This window comes from Bos mutus, chromosome 21 (genome assembly GCF_027580195.1).
Source record: "Bos mutus isolate GX-2022 chromosome 21, NWIPB_WYAK_1.1, whole genome shotgun sequence".
NCBI classification, from domain to species: Eukaryota; Metazoa; Chordata; class Mammalia; order Artiodactyla; family Bovidae; genus Bos; species Bos mutus.
In genome coordinates this window covers 67,415,997-67,441,295 of record NC_091637.1, presented here as the reverse complement: position 1 = coordinate 67,441,295, position 25,299 = coordinate 67,415,997, and the positions used below count along the sequence as shown (strand labels likewise).

Sequence of the window (25,299 nt, the reverse complement as noted above, 5' to 3'; positions counted from 1 at the left end):
CTCATGTCCATTGAGTTGGTGATGCCAGCCAACCGTCTCATCCTCTGCCGCCCTCTTCTCCTCCTGCTCTCAATCTTTCTCAGCATCAGGGTCTTTTCCAATGAGTCGGCTCTACCAGTACTCAAAACTGAGAAGAAGCGTATTCTCCCAATGCTTTCCTTTCCCCAACAGCGGCGCCTGTGAGTGCTGGCCCTATGAGTAGCTTCGCGTTTCCTGCCCCTCCACTGGTTTTCCAAATGCCTTACGTTAATTATGCAAAAATCTTACAATCAAAAACTAATATTTAAAAAGTATTGGTCACAAAGATGTGCTACATCTTTTTTATTAGGTTCAGAAATGCTCATTGATATATATAAAGTTTGCATGTGATTTTGCCACATCCTGAGTTATCAATATTTGAACCTCTATGGGTTGAACTGTGTGTCCCCAAAAGATGTGGAAGCCCCAACCCCAGTGCCTCAGAATGTGACTTTATTTGCAAATAAAGCATCACTGCAGATCTAATTAGTTAAGAGGAGGTCACACTGGAGAAGACTGGGCCTTTATTTCAATAGGACTGTTGTCCTTGTAAGAAGACACACACGCAGAAAACACCGTTTAACGGTCAAGGCAGGAGGAGAAGTATCAGAGCCTCGAGCCAAGGGCGGGCCAAAGACTGCCTGCCAGGAGGAGCAGGGAGAGGCCGGGGAGGAGTCCAGCCGGAGCCTCAGGGGGAGCAGGGCCCTGAGACACTTTGATTTTTACTTCCAGTCTCCATAACAGCCAGAGAATAAATGTCTGCCATTCTAAGCCTTCGTTACAGCAGCCCTAAAAACTCTAACACAGAACCATTCCCAAAAGATCAATCAATGAAGTGAGCATACTGTCAGACCTGAACTCACATAAACATGTAACAGAAAGACAACAGACTCAGCAGTGAGGTGTCACTCGCAGACAGCTTGCTCCGGTGACGTTCAGCGGCGAGGAAGCACACACCTCGAGTCAGGTGTTCTAGGCGCGCGGCCCTGGCTCCACTCCGGCCCTTTCTTCCCACAACGTTACGCACACAGAAACCTCTAACAAGTATTTATATGGGCAAATGCAGCTCCACTCCACTGCCAGCCGATGGCTGTCTTCTGGATACAAAACTAATCAGTAAATACAAAACTAATCCATACCAACTTAAGCAAAATGTGATCAGAGCTTTCAACCCACATGCTGTATTCCAGAGTAAAATAAGTTACCTTTATTCATGCTTTTTGTTCTCCACCAAAACTAGCACAAATACCCACATGTTCTATATATTACTTTCCAACAACAAGAAAAATACATGAATTGTCATAAGGTTTCATCAAGCTATATCACTTGATTAAAAAATCATTAAAAAAACCATCACGTTGAAAAAGTACAATTTTAACATAAATTAATCTTGTCAAATTAATAAAAGATGCTTGCTCCTTGGAAGAAAAGCTATGACAAACCTAGACAGCATATTAAAAAGCAGAGACATTACTTTGCCAACAAAGGTCCATCTAGTCAAAGCTATGGTTTTTCTAGCAGTCATGTATGGATGTGAGAGTTGGACCATAAAGAAAGCTGAGCGCTGAAGGATTGATGCTTGTGAACTGTGGAGAAGTTCAAAACTGTCGGAGAAGACTCTTGAGGGTCCCCTGGACACCAAGGAGATCAAACCAGTCAATCCTAAAGGTTATCAACCCTGAATACTCATTGGAAGGATGGATGCTGAAGCTGAAGCTCCAATACTTTGGCCACCTGATGCAAAGTGCTGACTCATTAGAGAAGACCCTGATGCTGGGAAGGACTGAAGGCAGCAGAAGGGGACGACAGAGGATGAGGCGGTTGGACGGCATCACCGACTCGACGGACATGGGTTTGAGCAAACTCTGGGAGTTGGTGTGAAGGACAGGGAAGTCTGGTGTGCTGTAGTCCATGGGGTTGCAAAGAGTCAGACACAACTGAGGGATTGAACTGAACTGCACATTGTCAAGTATCTTAAACAGATTATTTTCTCAAATACTGAAGAGAAAAGAACTTGAGGACTACCTTGATTATTTTCATGGTATTACAATAATGACGTTATTATTAATAAACTTTAAATACAGTTCAGTTCAGTTGCTCAGTCGTGTCTGACTCTTTGCGACCCCATGAATCGCAGCACGCCAGGCCTCCCTGTCCATCGCCAACTCCCAGATGGATGACAATTACCTCAAAAATAGCAAACTTAACATAGCCGGTTTTTTCCCAAAAGGGGTCAGACTGCCCTCAAAAATAACATTAAACTCATTATTAATGTTTTTAGCAACACAAAGGGTTATAGTAAGAAGTCAAACTAAGAACCCCATCCATTCCCATCCCCAGTGTCCCACAGTAAACCCGCTCTACAAATAACCATATTTCACCATATGTGCTAGACACAAACCAGCCTCCATCCTGAGCACGATTCCACATCATGGAAGAACGGCACTCACCTGGCAGAAACACCAGCACGCTGCTCCGCTCTGACAGAAACGGGCTGCCTGACGGGGTCTTGGCCCTGTTAACAGGTGAGGTGCACAAACGTTAGTCAAGGTGAAGCAGCCGTGGTTTTTTAGGGTCCTGGTAGTGCAGGCTTCTAACCGTGAGAGGCTCTTACCTCCAGGTCACCCCCTGCAACGTTCTGTCCTTTATGTAAGACAACACGGGGCCCCAGGACGGGAGACACAGCCCAAAGCCCCACAGGGAACCAAGAGGCCTCCAGCCTCCTGACTACTTTGTTCCATTAAAACTCATCATCAGCAAAAGTCTTTGATGTTTAGTTACTGTAATCTAGACCCTCAAAATACAAGAGATTTAGAAAAACTATTACAAACAAAACTTAAACTTATAAGGAACTGAAACAATTATCATTTTTATAGACCAAGGTCTCAAACCATCCCCTGGCCTCCTGCCTCCATCCGCCCGTCTACTTCATGTGAACTCAGAAGGCTGATTCCTCCACAAACCCCCGCGGCCCGCCCGGGTGCCAGGCCTCCTGCATGCAGGCCGGCACAGCAGCGAGACAGTCCGCTCCCTGCCCTGCTGACACCCCAGCTGGAGAGACCTACAAGAACAAGAGTGGGAACCTTCAGCTTGGCAATGAGAGCATGACAGGAACGGGCAGGGCCACAGAGCTGCAGCCACTGGGCTACCCCCTCACCCCGCCTCCTTCTCTGTGGCTACTATTCCCAGGAATGGCGGGGACTGTTGTTTCTTGGCTTTTCCAAGAATTAAAAAAAAAAAAAAAGATTAGAGTGGAAATTAATGAAATAGAGAAAGAAAAGCAACAGAAAAACAAAAACCTAGCTCTTTGAGAGGACAAACTGACAAATCTACCTACTTTGACCAAAGAAAAACAGAGTCCAATTACTACAATCGGAAAGGAAAGAGGGGCTTCCCTGGTGGTGAGGTAGATAAGAATCCATCTGCCAGTGAAGGGGACATAGGTTTGACCTCTGGGGTTGGAGGATTCCACATGCCACGGGGTAGCTAAGCCCATGCGCCACGACGACTGAGCCCACGTGTGGCAGCTACTGAAGCCCATGTGCCTGGAGCCTGTGCCCCACAGCAAGAGAAGCCTGCACTCACAGGAGGAGCCCGCGCTCCGCAACCAGAGACAGCCTCAGCAGAGCCACTAAGACCCCACAGCCAAGATGAACAATTAATCAAGCTACTTTCTGTTAAAAAATAAAATAAGGTGCTGCTATTAAAAAAAAAGAAATGAAAGAGAAGACATCACTGCTGACTTTACAGAAATGAAAAGGACTGTAAAGGAGAACCACAAACAACCAAAAGCCAACAGATTAGAAATGGACATGAAATGGACACAGTCCTAAAAGACACAAACTACTGAAGCTGATCAAAGGAAAACAGATAATCGAGCAGGCGACGCCACTGGATGGAGGGCTGTGGGCAGCGCCACTCAGACTCCCCGAGTCCACAGAGCCTCACGCAGCTTCATGAAAAGGCAGCCACACCCCTTCACGGCAATCACACCACAGGGTATCAAAGACCAGGACCGCAACTGGAGGTTAACCAGGCAAAGATACATTTACCTGCAAGGAACGGCTGAATCAAAAGGTTCTCACCAGAATAAGAGAAGCCAGAAGATCATGGGAAAATATCATAAAATATCTGAGAGAACAATAAAAATGGGTGCATTTGATATATGTAAATTACATATCAATAAAGTTATTTAAACTAAAAAATTAGAAAAAGTACAAGTAAGGAGAGAAATAGCAACCAAATTTTACACTTAACAAGACTGTGTTTCTCAAATGAGAGTGACACATTTTTAGCCACATAAGAACTGAGGTTTACCAGCAGACTCAAACTTCTGAAGGACATGCTTTGGGAAGAATGGAAACAATCTAAGAAAGTCTAAGATGAAAGAATGATGCATAAAATGACATGTATTTGAGTAAGTGTAAACACACTGATCATATAAAAATAACAAAAAACTGCGGGAGCTTAAAAACAGTTAAAGTAGTCCTCGTTTGCACATAAGCTGTACTTTCCAACTCGGGTGCCAAGCACTGCTCAAGCCCCAGCGCACACGTGGTCCTGGCACACCCCTGGCCCTGTTGCCAGAGCAGCGGACGAGTCAGGATCCAGACAGACGCAAGTGCAGTGTCGGCAGGAAATCTATTCTGAAGGCACGGAACACGGCTGCCTCCCTCCACGGCAAGAGGGCAGGACAAACAACACCTTGATGCTTCCTGCACATTCACACCACACAACCACCAACTAATGAGAAGGACTGTGCGTGCCTCGGGCCCACACAGAACAGCCTTCTCAGAAGCCGAGGGCTGGCCACCACGAGGAGGTGGGATCCACATTCTGCTTGCTGTTCCAATATGTAAATGGTGAAAGTTTTTAATGCAGTGCAATATCGTGAAAGACTCTAACCACACCTGGAACCTAAAACTGCCCATAAGGGAAAATACCTTCTAGGTTTCAAAGAGCCAGTCAATGAACAAGCGTCTGGATGACAATGGGCGACTGCTTAGAATCAGGAATAGAGCTTTGGGATAAATGGAATCAAAGGCCAAGAAAGCGTTCGACAGCCTCTCCCACGGCATCCTGCGAGTTTCACCTCGGGCGTGTGGGGCACGACCTCTGCGTGTCTGTCTTCAGCCTACAGTTTCCAGCTTGAAACCTGTCAGCCCTAAAACTGTACTTAGTATGATTTTAGCTACTTTAAAATAGAAATTTCCAGTAAAACATTTGTTAGATACTAACTTTAATTTTAAAATATATAGAGTGACCACTGAAAAGATATCTACAGTTAGTATTATAAAAACATTAAAATGCTTCATAATGAACAAAGACTTCCCGATCCCACTGAAGTTCACTGCCCACTGGAGGATCTCTTACCCACTCTCCTTCATGTCCAAGTCATCAAACATCTGAATCAGGGAGATGGCAACCTCATAGACAGCCCTGGTTATCACTGGCTCCTCCAGGAGGTGGGGAGAAAGCTAGAAAGAGGAAGAAGGGAAGCTGGAATACCAGACAGGCTCACCAAGGGAACTCGTAACAAATACCCCAAACGAACACGGTATCGCTGGCAGCCAGGGTCCGGGCGCCTGCTAAACAACAAGGCCCGACACAGAGCCCCCACCAGCACCGCCCTGACCCGTCGCTGGAGCAGTGGTGCAGTCAGGGTGCACGCAGGCCGAAGCCCATTGTCGGGCAGGACATCTGTTCTGAAGACATGGAAAAGGTGCTCCAAATGCCCGCAGAGCCAAGAGGAGCCTCCCGTCCCCTCTGTCAACCACCCTCAAGAGCCGAGGACTGAGCCCCCCGGGAAGACCACCAGAGCCAGGGAAAGGTAGCAGTTCGTCTGCACCGGCGACAGCAGCCGCGGTATCACAGCCACCAAGGCTCTGGGGGTGACTAGACTGCTCTCAGTTGGGTTAGCACAGCCAGGGAGCCCAGGCACCTTAAAACTGCCCTTCGGGTGGCCTCTCCGGAACACTGGGGTTCAGCAGCCACACCCACCACCCCCGGTGAGGTCAGGACCACCGGTCTGAGCTGACAGCGTTCACATGGCAGAGGCCGTCACTGGGAACGCATCTCCCCAGAGTGTCCACCATGACATCGTATCAGTTTCCCTAAGATCTATTTTATAGCCATGCTGCAGTTTCTCACCAAGAATAAGAAGGCTTTTTTGTTTAACAATGTTACTTATCAAGTACTGTATAAAAGACATAGCATTTGTTTGTGTGCAGAACACATTAGAAAAAGACTTCAGGAGAAGTTAGCTACAAATACAAACTTTTTTCCAATTTTTAGAGTAAATTAAGTCAGTTACTACTTAAATAATCTGTTTCATTATTACAATTCTACTAATGTAAGTACGACAAATTATCTTGTTTAGTCAATTAACTCTGAATAAACATTCTTGATGTTTAACCTTTACCTTAAGCGCTCTTCTACTTTACCCAGCCACCAGTACTTACCACACTGCTGCTGCTGCTAAGTCGCTTCAGTCGTGTCCGACTCTGCGTGACCCCACAGACAGCCTCCTACTGGGCCCCTCTGTCCCTGGGATTCTCTAGGCAAGAACACTGGAGTGGGTTGCCATTTCCTTCTCCAATGCATGAAAGTGAAAAGTGAAAGTGAAGTCGCTCAGTCGTGTCCGACTCTTAGCAACCCCACAGACTGCAGCCCACCAGGCTCCTCCGTCCATGGGATTTTTCAGGCAAGAGTACTAGAGTGGGGCGCCATTGCCTTCTCCACTTACCACATTACAGCCATACAAAGAAGGTACACGGAGAAAAGGTACACTCTTCAAACCTCCAACAGTAACATCCACACCCGACTAGAGCTGCTTTCCTACAAACAAGCTGTGGGAAAAGCACAGCGCTGGCTGCCGAGGCCTCACTGAGCTCCAGACTCCAAGCCCGGGGCACCCGGTGAACGGGCTTCTCCAAGCCCGTGCGACGCAGGTGCCAAGGACACAAGGGGCCACAGCACTGGCCCAGCTGCTGAACCTCAGCCTCCATGTGCACAAAGGAGACCCAAAGAGACACAGTCCCGGGCCTCCCGCTGCTGGCGAGCCCGGGGCAGGCAGGCAGGGCGCCCTGCAGAGGGCAGGACCCACCGCACCACAGTCAACAGTGTGGGAAGCAGCGGGCAGGAGCACGGAGGCAAGCGTGGATGCTCACACAGGTACAGCCGGGGCGACTCCATCTGCCCCCAGCCCCACCACATTCCCGGACCATGACCCTCGGCAGAGTGGGGCAGAAGCGCCCCTGTCTCTGTTCCCAGCTGAGGTCCAGGACCCTGAGTGTCTGCCTCCATCTGAGACGGCCTCACCCCGGCCTAGGCAGCTCCTTGAGGAGGAGAGCAGGGCTCCTGTGAGTGAGAGACTGAGCAGGTGGGGGAATACGGATGGACGGGGGAGCAGAATATGGACAGGGGAGGGTCCAATTTTATCCTGTTTCATGCCATCCTGCCAAAATGACCAAAACAACAGAATGATCTCTGTTCGTTTCCAAGGCAAACCATTCAGTATCACAGTAAACCAAGTCTATGCCCCAACTGGTAATGCTGAAGAAGCTGAACGATTCCATGAGGAGCTATAAGCCATCCAGAACTAACACCAAAAAAAAACAATGTCCTTTTCATCATAGGGGACTGCAATGGAAAAGAAGGAAGTCAAGAGATACTGGAATAACAGGCAAGTTTGAGTTTGGGCTACAAAATGAAGCAGGACAAAGGCTAAGAGAGTTTTGCCACGAGGACGCACTGGTCATAGCAAACACCTTCTTCCAACAACACAAGAGATGACTCTACACATGGTCAATACGGAAATCACATTGATTATATTCTTTGAGCTGAAGATGGAGAAGCTCTATACAGTCAGCAAAAACAAGACTGGGAGTTGACTGTGGCTCAGATCAGTTCAGTTCAGTTCAGTCGCTCAGTTGTGTCCGACTCTTTGCGACCCCAGTGAACCACAGCACGCCAGGCCTCCCTGTCCATCACCAACTGCCAGAGTCCACCCAAACCCATGTCCATCAAGTCAGAGATGCCATTCAACCATCTCATCCTCTGTTGTCCCCTTCTCCTCCTGCCTTCAATCTTTTCCAGCATCAGGGTCTTATTCAAATGAGTCAGCTCTTCACATCAGGTGGCCAAAGTATTGGAGTTTCAGCTTCAACATCAGGCCTTCCAATGAACACCCAGGACTAATCTCCTCTAGGATGGACTGGTTGGATCTCCTTGCAGTCCAAGGGACTCTCAAGAGTCTTCTCGAACACAACAGTTCAAAAGCATCAATTCTTCAGCACTCAGCTTTCTTTATAGTCCAACTCTCACATCCATACATGACCACTGGAAAAACCATAGCCTTGACTAGACGGACCTTTCTTGGCAAAGTAATGTCTCTGCTTTGAATATGCTGTCTAGGTTGGTCATAACTTTCCTTCCAAGGAGTAAGCGTCTTTTAATTTCATGGCTGTGATCACCATTTACAGTGATTTTGGAGCCCAGAAAAATAAAGTCTGACACTGTTTCCACTGTTTCCCCATCTATTTGCCATGAAGTGATGGGACCAGATGCCATGATCTTAGTTTTCTGAATGTTGAGCTTTAAGCCAACTTTTTCACTCTCCTCTTTCACTTTCATCAAGAGGCTCTTTAGTTCTTCTTCACTTTCTTCCATAAGGGTGGTGTCATCTACATAGATCATGGACTCCTTATTGCCAAATTCAGACTTAAATTGAAGAAAGTAGGGAAAACCACTAGACCATTCAGATATGACCTAAATCAAATCCCTTACGATTATACAGTGTACATGATAAATAGATTCAAGGGATCAGATCTGATAGACAGACTGCCTGAAGAATTATGGAAAAAGGTTTGTAATATTGTACAGGAGGCGTTGATCAAAACCATCCCCAAGAAAAAGAAATGCTAAAAGGCACAATGGCTGTCTGAGGAGGCCTTACAAACAGCTGAGAAAAGAAGAGAAGCCAAAGGCAAAGGAGAAAAGGAAAGATGTACCCATCTGAATGCAGAGTTCCAAAGAATAGCAAGGAGAGATAAGAAAGCCTTCCTAAGTGACAATGCAAAGAAACAGAGGAAAACAATAGAATGGGAAAGACTAGAAGTCTCCTCAAGAAAATCAGAGACATCAAGGGAATATTTCATGCAAAGATGGGCACAATAAAGGACAGAAATGGTATGGACCTAACAGAAGCAGAAGACATTAAGAAGAGGTGGCAAGAATACACAGAAGAACTGAACAAAAAAGATCTTCACAACCCAGATAACCACTATGGTGTGGTCATTCTCCTAGAGCCAGACGTTCAGGAGTGTGAAGGCAAGCGGGCCTTAGGAAGTATCACCAGGAACAAAGGTAGTGGAGGGGATGGAATTCCAGCTGAGCCACTTCAAATCCTAAAAGCTGATGCTGTGAAAGTGCTGCACTCAATATGCCAGCAAATTTGGAAAACCCGGCGGTGGATACAGGACTGGAAAAGGTCAGTTTTCATTCCAATCCCAAAGAAAGGCATTGCCAAAGAATGTTCAAACTATCACACAATTGCACTCATCTCACACGCTAGCAAAGTAATGCTCAAAATTCTTCAAGTGAGGCTTCAACAATACGTGAACTGAGAACTTACAAATGTTCAAGCTGGATTTAGAAAAGGCAGAGGAACCAGAGATCAAACTGCCAACATCTGCTGGATCACAGAAAAAACAGGAGAATTACAGGAAAATATCTAATTCTGCTTCATCGACTACACTAAAGCCTTTGACTGTGTCAATCACAACAAATTGTGGAAAATTCTTCAAGAGATGGGAACATGATACCACCTGACCTGCCTCCTGAGGAACCTGTCTGAAGGTCAAGAAGCAACAGTCAGAACTGGACATGGAACAACGAACGGGTTCCAAATTGGGAAGGGAGCACGTCAAGGCTGTATATTGTCACCCTGCTTATTTAACTTCTTTGCAGAGTACATCATGACAAACGCTGAGCTGGAAGACGCACAAGCTGGAATCAAGATTGCAGGGAGAAATATCAATAACCTCAGATATGCAGATGACACCACCCTTACGGCAGAAAGTGAAGAGGAACTAAAGAGCCTCTTGACAAAGGTGAAAGAGGAGAGTGAAAAAGCTGGCTTAAAACTCAACATTCAAAAAATGAAGACCATGGCATCTGGTCTCATCACTTCATGGCAAATAGATGTGGAAACAGGGACAGTCTTTATTTTCCTGGGCTCCAGAATCACTGCTGATGGTGACTGCAGCCATGAAATTAAAAGACGCTTGATCCTTGGAAGAAAAGCTATGACCAACCTACACAGCGTATTAAAAAGCAGAGACATTACTTTGCCAACAAAGGTCTGTATAATCAAAGCTATGGTTTTTCCAGGAGTCATGTATGGACGTGAGAGTTTGGCCATAAAGAAAACTGAATGCCAAAGAATTGATGCTTTTGAACTGTGATGTTGGAGAAGACTCTTGAGAGTCCCTTGGACTGCAAGGAGATCCAACCCATCCATCCTAAAGGAAATCAGTCCTGAATATTCACTAGAAGAACTGATGGTGAAACTCCAATAGTTTGGCAACCTGATGCAAGAGCTGACTCACTGGAAAAGACCCTGATGCTGGGAAAGATTGAAGGTGGGAGGAGAAGGGGACGACAGAGGATGAGATGGTTGGATGGCATCACTGACTCAATGAACGTGAGAGTGAGGAAGCTCGGGAGAGGGTGAAGAACAGGGAAGCCCAGCGTGCCACAGTCCTTGGGGTCACAAAGAGTCAGACATGACTGAGCGATTGAACAACAAGAAACACCCTCCTCCCAAATCCCCTCAATGGACTAAGCTGTGCTCCCGGGCGGTGGGCGTCCTCCAGAAGGAACCCACGGGCAGGCCCAGGGAGTGGGACCCACTCTGCTTCTGGCCCAGGTGCAGGGCACGGTGGCCACAGCTCGTCTCAGGGCACGGTTACATTCGTGAACTTCCTGGGGCGGGGTTGTAAGCAGTCTTGGCAATTAAAACAAGCTGAAAATCAAGCATGAGAAAGACTCTTCAAAAGACCCTGGAGGGAACCAGAGTTAGTAACAGAACAACCAGGAGGGCTTCACGGGCCACGGGAAGGGTCCATTTCCAGATATGTGGTGCCAGCAGCATCAAGAATCAGAGGGGGGCAGGCGATGCAGGCCCGAGTGCCCCGGACCTCGCTAGGCGGTCGCTAGAGATGCAGGCGAATCAGGCGTGGTGCCAAGCAAGCAATGCGAGTTGGGTTTGGCGAAAGCTGTGAGCAGCAGGGCACCGAATCAGGGGTTTCTCAGGTGAGAGACTCAGGGCTCTTTAAATGTGGACAAGACGCTGGGAAAGGGGTGGGGAGCAGGGCCGTGGATACGCTGAGGCCCCGAGGAGGTGGGAAGGGATGGGACTGACACTCGGAGGAGAGGCTGCCCCCCCGGGAGGGTCTCGCGTAGACTGCACAGCGAGGGGACCACGACAGCACCGGGCATCTCGGTGAGAAGACCATGTTAACACGGGTCCTCTGAGTCCAAGGGTTAGGGGAGAAGCTACATGAAGCACGTAAAAATTAATCCAGAGCTATGCCTTGCGTGTCCATTCACTGAAAGAGTAACTGACAGTGACCCGGAAATGTAAACACAGCCGGGCCCGGCGTCCTCCCAAAGGAGCACGACCCAGCAGCCCGCCGGGGCTCACACCTGGGTCCAGGCCTGACCCCTCCTCAGCACGACCAGGAGGAATCGACAGGAGCTAGTGAGATTGTGGTCAGCAGAAGAGAGTGTAAAGCTTGTCTACTCGTATTCCAGAACGGGTCAGACAAGGCGCGGTGCTCCATTATAAACATGGGCATTTTCCCTCCATCCTGAATACGGGCTGCTTTAAGAGACTCGTGTCCAACCACAGACCAGCAAGGAGAGGGGAGAATGTCCCCCACTCTGTTCTACCTGGGGTTGGGTGTGATACACAAAAGCAAACCTAGTGTGCATGCACACACACACTCACTCTGGAAAAGAAAGAGGACGAAGGAAAGGAGGGGAGAGGAGTTACGGGGAGCAGCCGGGAAGACGTCCTCGGCCAGGAGGTCCGGGTCCCCTCAGCAGGGATGAGCCGCGCCCTGGTCGCCGTGTGAGAGCACCGCACTGCTCCCAGCGGCCCTCTGCCCCGAGGCTCACAGTGAAGCCCCAGTCTGATGGGAAAAGCACCTGAAAGCCTCCAGCAGTGGGGCCTGCTGTCCGACCCCTGGCCGCTACTCCTACAACCGTCAAGGTCATCAAAAACAAGAGGAGCCTGAGAAGCTGCCACAGCCCAGCGGAGCCCAAGGAGACATGACAGCTACATAAACCCAATGTGGGATCCTGGAGAGAAAGAGAGCATTGGGAAAACGAGTGAACTCCAAACAAGTCAAGTTTGGCTCACAGTGATCCACCGTGTCAGCTGTTTGTTCTGACAGGTTCAGGGTTTTTTTTGAAGTGGTACAAAGCAAATGTTATCTGTACACTCTAGGTAATGGATACACAGGTGCTCACTACAAAATTCTTTCAACTTTTCTGTTTTGAAATACTGTTGTTCTAAAAGTTGGAAGAAAAAAGAAGTGCTACATTCTAATGGTCATCACTGGCCTCCCTTTGACATAATCAGATTTGACAAAATACATCTTCTAACAGTAGATGAAGCGTAGTCTGCCAACTCACTGTAGTAGAGACTGCTTACTTTAACATTACAGATGCTTTTAATAGAAGTCAAATTCCTCTAGAGAGCGACTTGGCAGCATCCATCAAAATTCCAAATGCACACACGTCCTGTGAGCCACTCCCAGGAACTTGCGCCGCAGGAGGGCTCATCCCACACAGGGCTCCTCAGAAGCAGTGCTTCACCCCGACCCCAGGGGTGTGTGGGTCCTCACAAAGGGGTGGGGGTGGGAAGAGCCCTGGTGGGCCCACCTGCGCCTAGCGGGTCAAGGCCAGCAGACATCCTGCAAAGCAGCGGACAGCTCTCGCCAGACAGAATTACCTGCCCAAAGTGTCACCGTGCCGAGGCCAAGAAAGCCTGGTGTACAAGACACGCTTTCAGATGTGCAAAGATGTTCTCTTTGGCACTGTTTTTAATAAGAAAGGATCAGAAACACTGGAAAGTACTTAAATGAAGATAATCTTTAATAAATGCACCTCAATGTTCACAGCAGCACTGCTCACAGTAGCCAAGACACGCAGGCTCCTGCGCGTCCACCAGCAGATGAAGCGGCGGAGAAGGCGGGGCGCGCACACGAGGGACTGCCACTCGGGCACAGAGAGAAGGAGATGGCGTCACTTTCAGCAACACGGATGAACCCAGAGACGATCACACTAAGCAAAGTAAGTCCCAAAGAGAAAGACACGCATCGTGACATCACTTACAGGAATCTCAAACGTGACGTAAATGGACTTATTTACAAGCCAGAAACCGACTCACAGACACAGAAGACAGCTTTATGGTTACCAAAGAGGGAAATGAGTGGGGGGTAAATTAGGAGTTTGGGATTAGCAGACACAAACTCCCACACACCAAGTAAAGCACAAGGCCCCCCTGTGGAGCAGAGGGAACTGCATGCGATGTCCCGGAACAAACTACGATGGAAAGAATATAAACACACACACACACACGTGTAGTGTTTGCATTCAACGCACACACCTCTGCACGTGTGAAAGTGTATATTATAGGCCAGGATTTCTTTACAATACTGCAAGTCAACTACACGTCAGTAAATAAAACAAATATTTATATTCACATATAAGAATGTTATACAGCTCTAAAAAGGGAATGAAGAAATCATACAATGATAATGTAAAAAATGTGCAAAGTTAAGTGAAAAATAGCAAGATGCACATGGAGTGAAATCTATAAAAAGAAAAACAATAAAATTCTATAAAAAAGAGAAACAATGCATCCATACTTGCTTCTGTAGGCACAAAAATGTAATGGAAGGATCCAGAGGAACTGCTGACAGCTGTGTCCTCCTGTTGGCAGGGGAGCTGGCAGACAGAAGACGGGAGGAGGAAGGAGCTGCTTCGTACCTGCAAATACCTGCCGGTCTTCTGACCCTAAGAATGTATAGCCCACGCGAGGACGAGCGCACCACGCCTGCGGCTTCTCACAGGAACGGGTTACCGTGCTCAGTCCCCACAAGGCGGTCTTCGTTTAGTTTACAGCAATACAACTTACACTAGAAACTTTAACTGAAATAAAGTTACCACCCACCCCCAGCTGAATCTACAGTTTTGCAGTGAATCAAACTCCTACATTTTATTCTTCAACGAAGTGTAAAACAAGTCTGAATAATTTTCACCAGGATATACAATGTGAGGGTTTATTATGCTCACAGTTTATGACCAACAAACCCAGGCGTTTCCTTCCTCTTATTCTTCTCCAGGCCCATTCCACACCATCGCCCTGCTCCAATTTTAAGCTCCAATAGAGGTTTGCAATTGTAGCTAATGAATGCAGATGTGATCAAATACAAAAGTACATTCCCTGTAAAAGAAACAACGCATTCCAACATACCCTGCTGTGATGAACGTGCTCCAAATCGTTAAGATAATACTCCTCAATTGAGAAGGGCTTTCCTTCCACTTCAAAAACGTAAGCTGGGCTCATCTTGTTCTGAACGGGAACAGCAAAGTAATCTGCAAACTCTCTGCAGTTGATGGTGGCTGACATGAGGACAACCTAGAGGAGAGACCGTTGAGAGGACAGAGTGACACCGATGGCAGTGGCGACCGGGAGGCTCGCTAGAAGGCCAGGCTTCTCTTCTTCCAGGAATTCTCAAAGCTTTAATTGAATACTCTGACTCGATCTCCAGTGTAATACAAATTCTTACAATCTAAGAATGCTTAGAGATGTCAACTTTTACAATTTCTCTTCAATTACTTTATCAAGTGAGAAACTACACTTCTCCAATCAAGCTCAATTACAACTATTTACCTAAAAGGACACTTTGCATCAGAGAACTAGTTCAGGACAGAACAAGCTCTAGACGGTGTGTTCCAGAAAGCTGAGGGAGCAGAGCAGCAAAGGGGAAGAGGACAGGGGAGCCAGGAAACCTTGACCCTAAGCGGAGAAACGGGAGGCGCCCAGCAACCAGTCCCAACCGAGTGGGATGGCAGAGGCTCGGGGACTCCCTGCAGGTTTCAGTTTTGCCAGAAAGCAAATCTGGGATGATACCCTGAAGAACTCAGCCGTGAATGCCAGAAGCAGCATGCTCAGCCCGCCAGCTGTGCCCTGGAGACGGCAGCAGCACCATGCAGGGTCTCCACCATCCGCCAGGCTCCAAAATGCTAAGCGGGAGGCAGACACAGCTGTCTGCTGACCGTATTTCTGAAGTCTAAGTCTTTGCAGAAAAATAAAAACTTTACACAGACATTATTAATACATTTACTGGGCAGACAGAAAGTCTGTATTTCCCCTCTGATGTCAGATACAAAAGGTCAAAACCCCACTGACCAAGCTCACTCAGAAGCCAGGCTCTGTGAGGCACTGTGGGTGCTCTGAGTGGCCCCCAGGGCACACCTGTCCCAGCAGAGGACTAACGCGTCTGCCAGAGCCGCCAGGCTGGGGCGCTTCAGGGCTTCTGTCTGCCTGAGCGCGAATGGGCACTGCTCACAGCCACGGCCGGCCCAGGCCGCCCCCGCCTCCCGGCCCTGCACCCTCCCCGCGGCTCTCCGCTCATCCCCACAGACGTCTGCTCAGCAGCCTGCCCTGACACCTGCTTGTCCGGGGGGCCCGGGCTGAGTCTGGGCAGCCAGCGGCGACAACAGGGTCTGCAGGCGGGGGACGGCACAAAGCCGGGGCCCTCTGGAGAGCTGGGTGCGGGGCGGAAGCGGGCCTGGAAGGCCCATCTGCCCAGGCTCCTCCTGCATCTAAGGCCCCACGGCAGCTCTCTTTTAAGGCCCCACGGCAGCTCTCTTTTTAAAAAGGAGTAAGGGAGGAAGTTTCGAGAGTTTCAAAACACTTACTACAAAGCCATACAGAACTTGCCTTCTAGTTTCTTAGCCCAACTACATACACTGTTACAAGGCTCTATATTCAGAAAGCATACGCTTCATATATTTCTTAATAAATCACGACAACACTGACACTGACAAGCCGCTTCCCACTGCGCGTGTGACCAATACCAAACTCCGGAGCACCATTTTCAACAGTGTGGTAGATTTTTTAAAATTCACCAACACTCTTAGCTCTTAAAAAGTAAAAAAAAAAAAAAAAAAAACTGTAATCAAGTTATTATCTTACAGTAAAAAATTAGTCTTAAAATGACAATCACGAGTTTCCCTGGTGGCTCCGTCATGAAGAACCCGCCTGCCAATGCAGGAGACATGGGGTTCAACCCCCGATCCAGGAAGACCCCACATGCTGTGGAGCCACTAAGCCTGTGGGCCCAACTACTGAGCCTGTGCTCCAGAGCCCAGAACTGCAACCACTGAAGCCTGAGCACCCCAGAGCCACGCTCCCCAACAAGAGAGGCCACCACAGGGAGAGGCCCGCACGCCGCAGCTGGAGAGCAGCCCCTTCTCGTGGCAACTAGACAAAGGCCACGCAGCACGGAGGCCCAGCGCAGCCAAACGTAAACAGATAAACAAATTATACTAAAAAGCGACTGTCGAGAAAGGTCTGGTTCTGCTGATTCTCTCCATCTTTCGAAGGTCCTCTTAAGCAGGGAAAGTGAGAGCCTCTCAGTCGTGTCTGACTCTTTGCAAAGTCCATGGGATTCTCCAGGCCAGAATACTGGAGTGGGTAGCCTTTCCCTTCTCCAGGGGATCTTCCGGACCCAGGAATCGAACCAGGGTCTGCTGCATTGCAGGCGGATTCTTTATCAGCTGAGATATCAGGGAAGCCTCTTAGGCACTAAGTCCGCCTCCTGCAAACCTTGGGTTCTACTTCCTCGGCGCCCACCAGGTGAGACTGTGACCCTCCCAAGGCTGACGTCCCCACCCTGGAAGGTGGGGAGGGAGGAAAGTCTCCCTAAGCCGAGAGATGGAACACATGCAGACAAGGTACCGTATGGTCTAGCGGGCACCCACTTTCCAGAGACAGCAAGTCCTCCCACAGCCCTTCCCATGGTGAATGACTGCACCAGCCACCACCGCTCCGGGAGACTCCTGCATAGCAGAGCTGGGCTGACCTGTGTCTAGACTGCGTAATAATTATAAACCCTCTGCTACTCTGGTCAAGTTCATGTCCTCATTCTTCCTGTTCAGATAAAATGTAAATAACGTTGGCCATTCCCACAGACTTTTGGTTAGCTCCTAACACAAGTCTCCTATAGAAGCAGGGCACATGACCACTAACCTCAGTGCGACTCAGTGTTGCTTACAGAACGGAGATGACAGAGTCACATTCCCTCCAGCTCTGGTTTTCATTCAGCCCAAAGTTGCGCTCTAACACCCAGCATTTCATTATTTTCTGCAGCCTGGAGAATATTTTACAATTTAATGCAGCCTAACAACCAAAAACTCTTCCGCAGTCTGATCCTAAGAGAAGGTCCTCTGGCCAGCTTCCTAGCAAGATCTGGAGGACTACAGAGACAATGATTTTAAGAGTCACTGCTTTCAACCGTTTCTACTGAACAAAACTGCATGATAAATCTTAACCCTGAATATTTCAGTTACTCACGAAATCAACTTTACCTTCACAAAACGTGAATTTGTTCTTAAAAGTTTGCGGACAACTAGCAACAGGAAATCCATTTCTTCAGTTCGCTCGTGTACCTACAAAATAAGAAGGGAGGCCCCCACGGGGGGAGGCACCCGTCAGTGCGGAGTGACCGGGGGTAAGGGGCTCACCGCCGCGCCCAGGGCCAGGGTCAAGGCTCCGCGATGGACGTCGCCACTCAGCCCCTAAACCAGGACGTGCAGGAGAGGCATGTGGGTCACTGTCTCCCCTCCATCCCCAGGGTTCCCGGTAGGGCCCAACTGGCATCCGGGCAGGGGCACGTCTAGCATTCTCAGCCCCGCCCGCTCAATGCCAACAGCGCCCCCAGTCCCCGACACAACACAGAGCAGCCTCCCGTGGCCGCCTCCAGCCCACGGCCCTTGCCCCGGGCCCATCTGCACTGCGACCGGAGCAGGTGTGCGGGGCAGCAGGCCGCCTGCCCGGCAGGGCGGAAATTGACAGGAGGCCTGGGAAGAGCTGGCTCGGCAGGAGCAGGCAGGGCAGGGCTGGGGAGGAGCAGAGGGCAGCAGGGAGCCTTGCAGGAGCGTCTGGGACATGGGGCTGCGGGGCCCCAGGGGAAACTGCCCCGCGCAGCCCCGCTCAGACAGCAGCCTTCCAGCCGAATGCCCCCACCCCGGGGACTGCCCACCCTAGCTGTGCCTACCCCCACCAGCTAATGCCAAGGGCTGAGTCACGTATGGGGCATCTCAGACTGAGCCAGGCTGCCCCGGGCACAGGGCACAGGGGATTCCTCCCTGGGCCATGTCTCTGCCGACGCGGAGACAAGCTCCTGAGTTTCAAAGAGGGAGGCCCCTTCTCCGCAGGGCGAGAGACCCCACTACTGCTTCTCTGGCCGGACACCTTAGCAACCTAACTCTCGTTCTCTCACCAAACTCAGTGTTGAGAGCAGCGCCTCAACACGAACATGCTGCCTTGGACTTGAGAAGCAAAAACAAAGGCTCAGTGAAGAGCCCCAAGGGGGCCCTCCTCAGTTCCGAGGCCCCCGGCCCCCACGCCATCCTGACGAGCCCCCACAGCTCAGACTTCACACAATCGCTTCTCCCGCTGCTGGAGGCCAGGCTGCCCCTCCAGCCCGAGGACCCACTTGGCCCTCCACCCCAGGGTCCCCAGGGTCCTCTCGCCAACCCCAACACCTCAGCAGACATCTGTCCCCCCAGCAGAGAGGTTGAGAGCAGAAACTACAGCTTCTCCAACTTTATGACCTCAGCACCTAATGAGGCAGGTACTCTACAGATGTTTACTGAATGAATGATTCACCTGAAGTGAGTTTATTCTCTTTCCAGAGCTAAGAAGTTAAGGACATGACCATTCCATTCCCTGCTTATTTAACTTATATGCAGAGTACATTACGTGAAATGCCGGACTGGATGAAGCACAAGCTTGAATCAAGATTGCCAGGAGAAATATCAATAACTTCAGATATGCAAATGATACCACCCTTATGGCAGAAAGGAAAACTAAACAACCTCTTGATGATGGTGAAAGAGGAGAGTGAAAAAGCTTGCTTAACACTCAACATTCAAAAAATGAAGATCATGACATCCAGTCCCATCACGTCATGGCTAATAGATCAGGAAAAATGGAACAGTGACAGACCTTATTTTCTTGGGCTCCAAAATCACTGCAGATGGTGACTGAAGCCATGAAATCCAAAGATGCTTGGTCCTTGGAAGAAAAGCTAGGACAAACCTAGACAGAGTATTAAAAAGCAGAGACATCACTTTGCCAACAAAGGTCCATCTAGTCAAAGCTATGGTTTTTCCAGTAGTCATGTACAGATATGAGAGTGGGACCTTAAAGGCTGAGTGCCAAAGAATCGATGCCTTCTAACTATGGTGCTGGAGAAGACTCTTGGGAGTCCCTTGGACTGCAAGCAGAGCAAACCAGTCAATCATAGAGGAAATCAACCCTGAATATTCACTGGAAGGACTGATGCTGAAGCTCCAATACTTTGGCCACCTAATGCAAAGAGCCAACTCACTGGAAAAGACCCTGATGCTGGCAAAGACTGAAGGCAGAAGAAGGGGTTAACAGGATGAGATGGTTGGATGGCATCATCGACTCAATGGACATGAGTTTGAGCCAACTCTGGGAGGTGCTGAAGGACAGGGAAGCCTGGCGTGCCGCAGTCGATGGAGCTGCAGAGTCGGACGCACCGAACAGAGGCAGCATTCCATCTCCAGCCGCCTGGCTGCCTTCACATCACCCCACACAGCACAAACAGTACTCTTTGTAAACATAAAACCTCAGGCCTATCCAAACCTGTTCATTCTTTAAGCAAAGTTATCACAGTGCCAAGTGACAAGACGTTCCTGTGGGGGCAAGTTCCCGCAGAGTGCAGCTGACGTGTTCAGCTACCATCACGCAGCTTCAGGAGAGAATGAAGCCAATACCACAGTGCACACAGGCTTGCCCACATCATTCAGGTGTGCGTGTGCAGAAACACCTCCTTACACAGTCAGAAAGATGCTGGATCCACAGAGATAAACAGAAGCGTGAGCAGCAGAGACTCTGGAGTAGGTTACCCAGGGTGAGCCTTGCCATGCCACCTGGAGGCCTGAGTGAAAGGCTCAGTGACTAACGGCGACTCCTGTGAACTTTATCATACTGACACCACCTTTGGGCACACCGCCTAAGTTTGATTTCATCACCACCTAAAGACACTCAAAACTGCCAAAAGTCGTGAAGAACATATGAACCACACTGCACATCCCACTGTAGTGCAAAGAACAACAGATGCCCCGCATGTCCCTGTCCCAAATACCCGCGAGTGCCGCCAAACAGGCAGGCGGACACGACCTGGGAAACGCACCCGCTCAGCTTCACCTGCAGTACCGATGGAAGAAACTCTCACACGCTGCGCGGCGGGAAGTCACTCTGGCTTATACATGACACGGCTTGGACTTCACACTAATTAGAGCAGCCGTGTGTTGTGACCCGGCACACAGGCTTTGTGTATCTTCTTTGTCCACTAACAAAGAGGATGCACTTCAAAGTCAAAACGGAGTAACTGCAGTTCAGTCATCCAGGGTGGAGCAGGGTGCCCACTGCGGACACGAGTCCAGACTGGCCCTGGAGCCCCGAGGATCCGCATGTCCCTGACTGTACCGGACTCCAGGCCTCCACCTGCTTTCTCAGACGCTGTCCGCCAGCAGCAACGCCACGGCCTCAGGCCTCCGCTAGCTCTGCAGCCGTCCAACCCCAAGCAACCCCCTAGCACCCTTCCTTCTCCCCGGCTCCGATCCTAACTCTTGACAGCAGCTTGCGTTACGTTTCTGTCTTTGCCTTTCCAGGCCCCCACCTTGTAGCCCAGAACACAACTCAAGTGTCTCATGAATCTGGGTCTCCGGGGCAATCGGCATCAGTTTGGCTCAAAGAGCACCCTTCTCTATTCCTGTTATAGACTATTTACTCATGATTCCCGCTGACAGCACGTTTCGGTTCCATGCTGATCACACACGCACCAGGAGAGTGGGGAGATCTGCCCGAGAGGGCCGCGCAGAGGCCCTCACTCCAGCCTCCGTCAGGCGCTCCAGCGCCACCTCACGGCCTCCCACAGATCCCACTTATCTGCTGTTTCCAAGGCCTCAAGAAACCAGTGAAGCTTCTCGAGGCATAACTACTGCTGAGGTTTAAAACTCCAGAGTCTAGGGGGAGTTACTTCCAGAGCTCGTGGCACAACTGTTTGAACACAACATCACTTCACCTCAAAAAACCCTAGTCTAACATATAAACAAAATTGGGAATCCCCTGGAGGTCCAGTGGATAGGACTCAACACGCAGTGCAGAGGGCACAGGTTCAATCCCTGGTTGGGGAACTAAGATTCCCCACAAGCCCCACGGCATGGCTAAAAGAAGACAGAATAAAGTCAAATCAAATTAAAATATTCTATCCTTACGGAGAAAAGTTGAGACAGCTAAGATTGGCACAAAAAAAGGGTTCACAGTACATTATTAGGGATTTTTTTTTTTAGAAAAGTGAATAGATTAATATCTATTCATTTTCTTAAAAGATGTTTTTATTGTTCTTATTGTTCTTGTTTTATTAGATGGAAAGTATCTGTAAGGTGCTGAAAACACCTACAGACAAGTAAAGTTCTTTTAATTGTCTGATGTGGCTAATACTCCAAACCAGGGTCAGCAGGCGTTCCCTGTAAAAGGCCAGAGGGCAAATATGTCCAGCTTCACGGAACAAATGGCCCCGTCCCAACTACCCATCTCTTCTGCAGTAGCCTCACAGCACTCATAAACGCAGCAAAACTGTGTGCCAACAAAACTTTATTTACAGAAATGGGCCACATTTGGCGTGAGGGCTGCAGTCTGCCAACCCCTGGTCTAAACAAGGAATCTCTGCATTCTCCTCAACCTCCTCACCCATGTTTTGGAAGTAAGAGCAAAGGATAAAAAGAGCCAATCAACTTGCATGAGTAGAATAAGCTGATATAGACTCAAAGAACTTTCTGACACTTTATAAGTAACTTGTACTGTGTTCTCTCATCAAATGAAAACAGAGCGTAAGAGCAGAGCACTTACTTCATCAATGAAGACGTGTGTGAACTCCACCAAGCTCTTGGCACTCACTATCTTCTGGAGCAGGACTCCCGTTGTCATATAAATTAACTTGGTGTCTTCTGTCGCTATTTTTTCCAACCCTACCTACAATTGGGGAAGGAAAAAAAAGAGAATTTTCTATTTAAATGATTTACATTTAACTACAAAGAAAGCAATGTTAATTTCATAATGAAGGTAAGAAAGGGAACAAAAAATTATCATATAATGCAAAAAATATAACAAACTAACAAATTCTCAAATTCATTTTCCTTCTCCTTCTTTGGTGATGAGGGGAGAGACTGGCTTATCTAGTCATACTGCCCATATCATTTTGATGTTGAGATGACTATATATGAAGACCTCTTCAACATAAAGATATAATTAAAGATAAAATTATAAAAGCCATGAGTCTGAGAATTCTCACTTCTTTTCTGTTCAACTGAGAAAGAAGTTAAGCTATTTTCAAGAACTTCTGATTTTCACTATTTTCGAAATTATGCCATAATTCTGCTCCATAAGCAACTGATTGCATCTTCTCTCCCAGCAGAAAATAAATCACATCCTATCATCGACTTACGTAAAAGACAAAATGAACAAGGAGAGACACTCACCTGGTAGCCCACCAATCCACCCAAAACCCAGCCGCGCTCTCTGCTGATCCAGCGGGCGATGCTGCTGGCCCCGATCTTGCGCGGCTGGGTGACCACGATGTTGCAGTAGGCGGAGCGCTGCAGGTAATGGTCGAGGACGTACTGTGGGAGCTGGGTGCTCTTGCCACTGCCCGTGGCGCCGTGTATGATCACCACGGAATTGCTTTCGATCAAAGAGATGACCTGGAATGGTACAAGAGTTCCTTCAAAACTGCCACAGATTTAACAATGATGCAAAGTGTTACCTATGAACCGAACGCTTAACCTCAGAAGACTTTCAGGATTTCTTTTCTCTTCACCCTTACAAGTTAAATCCTTAACCTAACCACCTAAACCTCACAAAAGGGACACAGGTTACTAGTGGTTACTGCACTTGACCTGACTGACCACTGTGAGCAGGAGCGAATGCTACAGAAATCGAGGCCAAGTTCACTGCCCCCTGGGTCTCAGCTTCTTCATCCATAAAAATGAAAACACCAGACTGAATTTCTAGAGCTCTTGTTAAGTCTAAATTTCTATTATTTTTAAATTGTGTGATGAGCCTCCATCTAATTCTACTGAGAAACATGAAAACACAGCTGTTGTTACACACAACAAATGTACCCTCAGTTCTCACTTGAAATTCTTCAGACACACTTGAAAACAAGTAACCCCCACTGCTCCACAGACTGTATGTGCAAGGCTACAGCGCTGACCCAGCTATCCACCCCTCCCACCCCCACCCAAAACACCATTCGGTTATCACCCTAGTCATCAAAATGGTCAGGGGATGCAGATTAATTTTAACGTTGGCCTCTTAAAATTAATAAAGCATATACACTCTACACAAGTTGCATGATTCAATCTAAGACAAAGCAAACTGAATTCAGAACACTTACCGTTCACTGTCATCTGCAGCCATTTCCTCCATTAGTACAGTTAACTACGATCTCAACACATCGACTTTTAACCGGGTTATGCCCTGCTAAGTCACTTCAGTTGTGTTTGACTCTTTGCGACCCCACAGACTGTAGCCAGCCAGGCTCCTCTGTCCATGGGATTCTCCGGGCAAGAATAGTGCAGTGTGCTGCCAGGCCGTCCTCCAGGGGATGCTCCAGGCCCAGTTTCTTACATCTCCTGCATTGGCAGCCAGATTCTTTACCACTAGCGCCACCTGGGAAGCCCAACCAGGTCTAGTAACACGTAACTAATTAAAAATGCAATCATCTTCCTGCTGTATTGCCTGGCATTGTTCATAAAATGATATGTCAAGGACTGATCAATAACCAGGCAACACAAACAGCCAGTGTGTAAAGGAACCCCAGTGGAATGCGAGAGGCGGCTGTGGCCAGGGGCAGGCAGTATCCGCTTTCAAAAAGGTCTGGGCAGCGGGACTTGAAGGCAGCAGCTCCCTGGGCCCACAGGTGTCCACTCACATCTACTTCAGAGCAGGGGAGACGGGACGAAGGAAAAGGTGAGCTCGGGGGAAGCTGAACGAGTGACACACGGCGGGAGGAAGGCCCTCTGCGCGGTCACTGCACAGAGCCTCCTCCCGGTGCCCACCCGGCCCCTCGTCACTTTCAGACTAGAAACCAAGGGCTGGGTCGCTGGCATGCAAACAACAAAACTACATCATGAGAAAAATAACGTTACCTCTTCCTTACACCGGCTTATAGGCAACTCAGGATATTTATAGGCTGTCTCTGGGATGCGCATCACATGGCTGGATTTAGCTAAAGGTGGCCTTGGACCTGGATTCAGACAAAACAAACAAATACAATGGTATTTCTTATGTGAAAAAAGGCAAGATAAACAACCCCATGTTTATCTAGTCTATATATACAGCATATACAGAGCAAGCTGCACACACACACAAACACGCATTCACCGGCCAACACTGTGAGCAGGGTCATCAGCAATGATGGAGTGGGTGCTAGTGGAGCACCCACCACTAGCAACGCACAGGAGCAGAGCGCCACCCCGCCATCCATCGCAGCCATCGGTGCTGTAGGCTAGTGCCACCTCTAAGACAAGAGGCCTGCAGAGCGCCAAGCTCATCACTTGCAAACAGCACAAAAATGACTAGCTGAAAGAACTAACTCTGATTTTAAAAGTCACATCAGTTTGTTAAGTGTTCACTCCTTGCTACTGGAACAAATTGGCAGTAGACAGCCACACACCACCCTGTGAGCAGGGGTCCTGAGAGGGGCCGGGGACCGTCTTTGCTCTGACAAAGGCTCACCAGGGGAGCTCTGCCCAGTCCTACGAGTGAATAAAAGTGTTAGCTGCTCAGTCGTGTCTGACTCTTCGGGATCCCATGGACTGTAGCCTGACAGGCTCCTCTGTCCTGGAGATTCTCCAGGCAAGAATATTGGAGTGGGTTGC

General features: G+C 48.7%; 1 protein-coding gene across 1 annotated transcript in view; it reads right to left on the bottom strand.

Moving 5' to 3' along the window:
• TDRD9 (tudor domain containing 9) overlaps window positions 1-25,299 on the bottom strand; it is a 107,564-nt gene that overhangs the window by 69,617 nt on the left and 12,648 nt on the right. The window contains exons 5-11 of the mRNA XM_070358223.1: window positions 24,568-24,665; window positions 22,897-23,118; window positions 22,268-22,390; window positions 17,689-17,769; window positions 14,567-14,731; window positions 5,392-5,495; window positions 2,469-2,533 (exon numbers count right to left, since the gene is read on the bottom strand). Of these exons, the coding sequence (XP_070214324.1) occupies window positions 2,469-2,533; window positions 5,392-5,495; window positions 14,567-14,731; window positions 17,689-17,769; window positions 22,268-22,390; window positions 22,897-23,118; window positions 24,568-24,665 (858 nt within the window). The remainder of the gene's footprint in view (window positions 1-2,468; window positions 2,534-5,391; window positions 5,496-14,566; window positions 14,732-17,688; window positions 17,770-22,267; window positions 22,391-22,896; window positions 23,119-24,567; window positions 24,666-25,299) is intronic.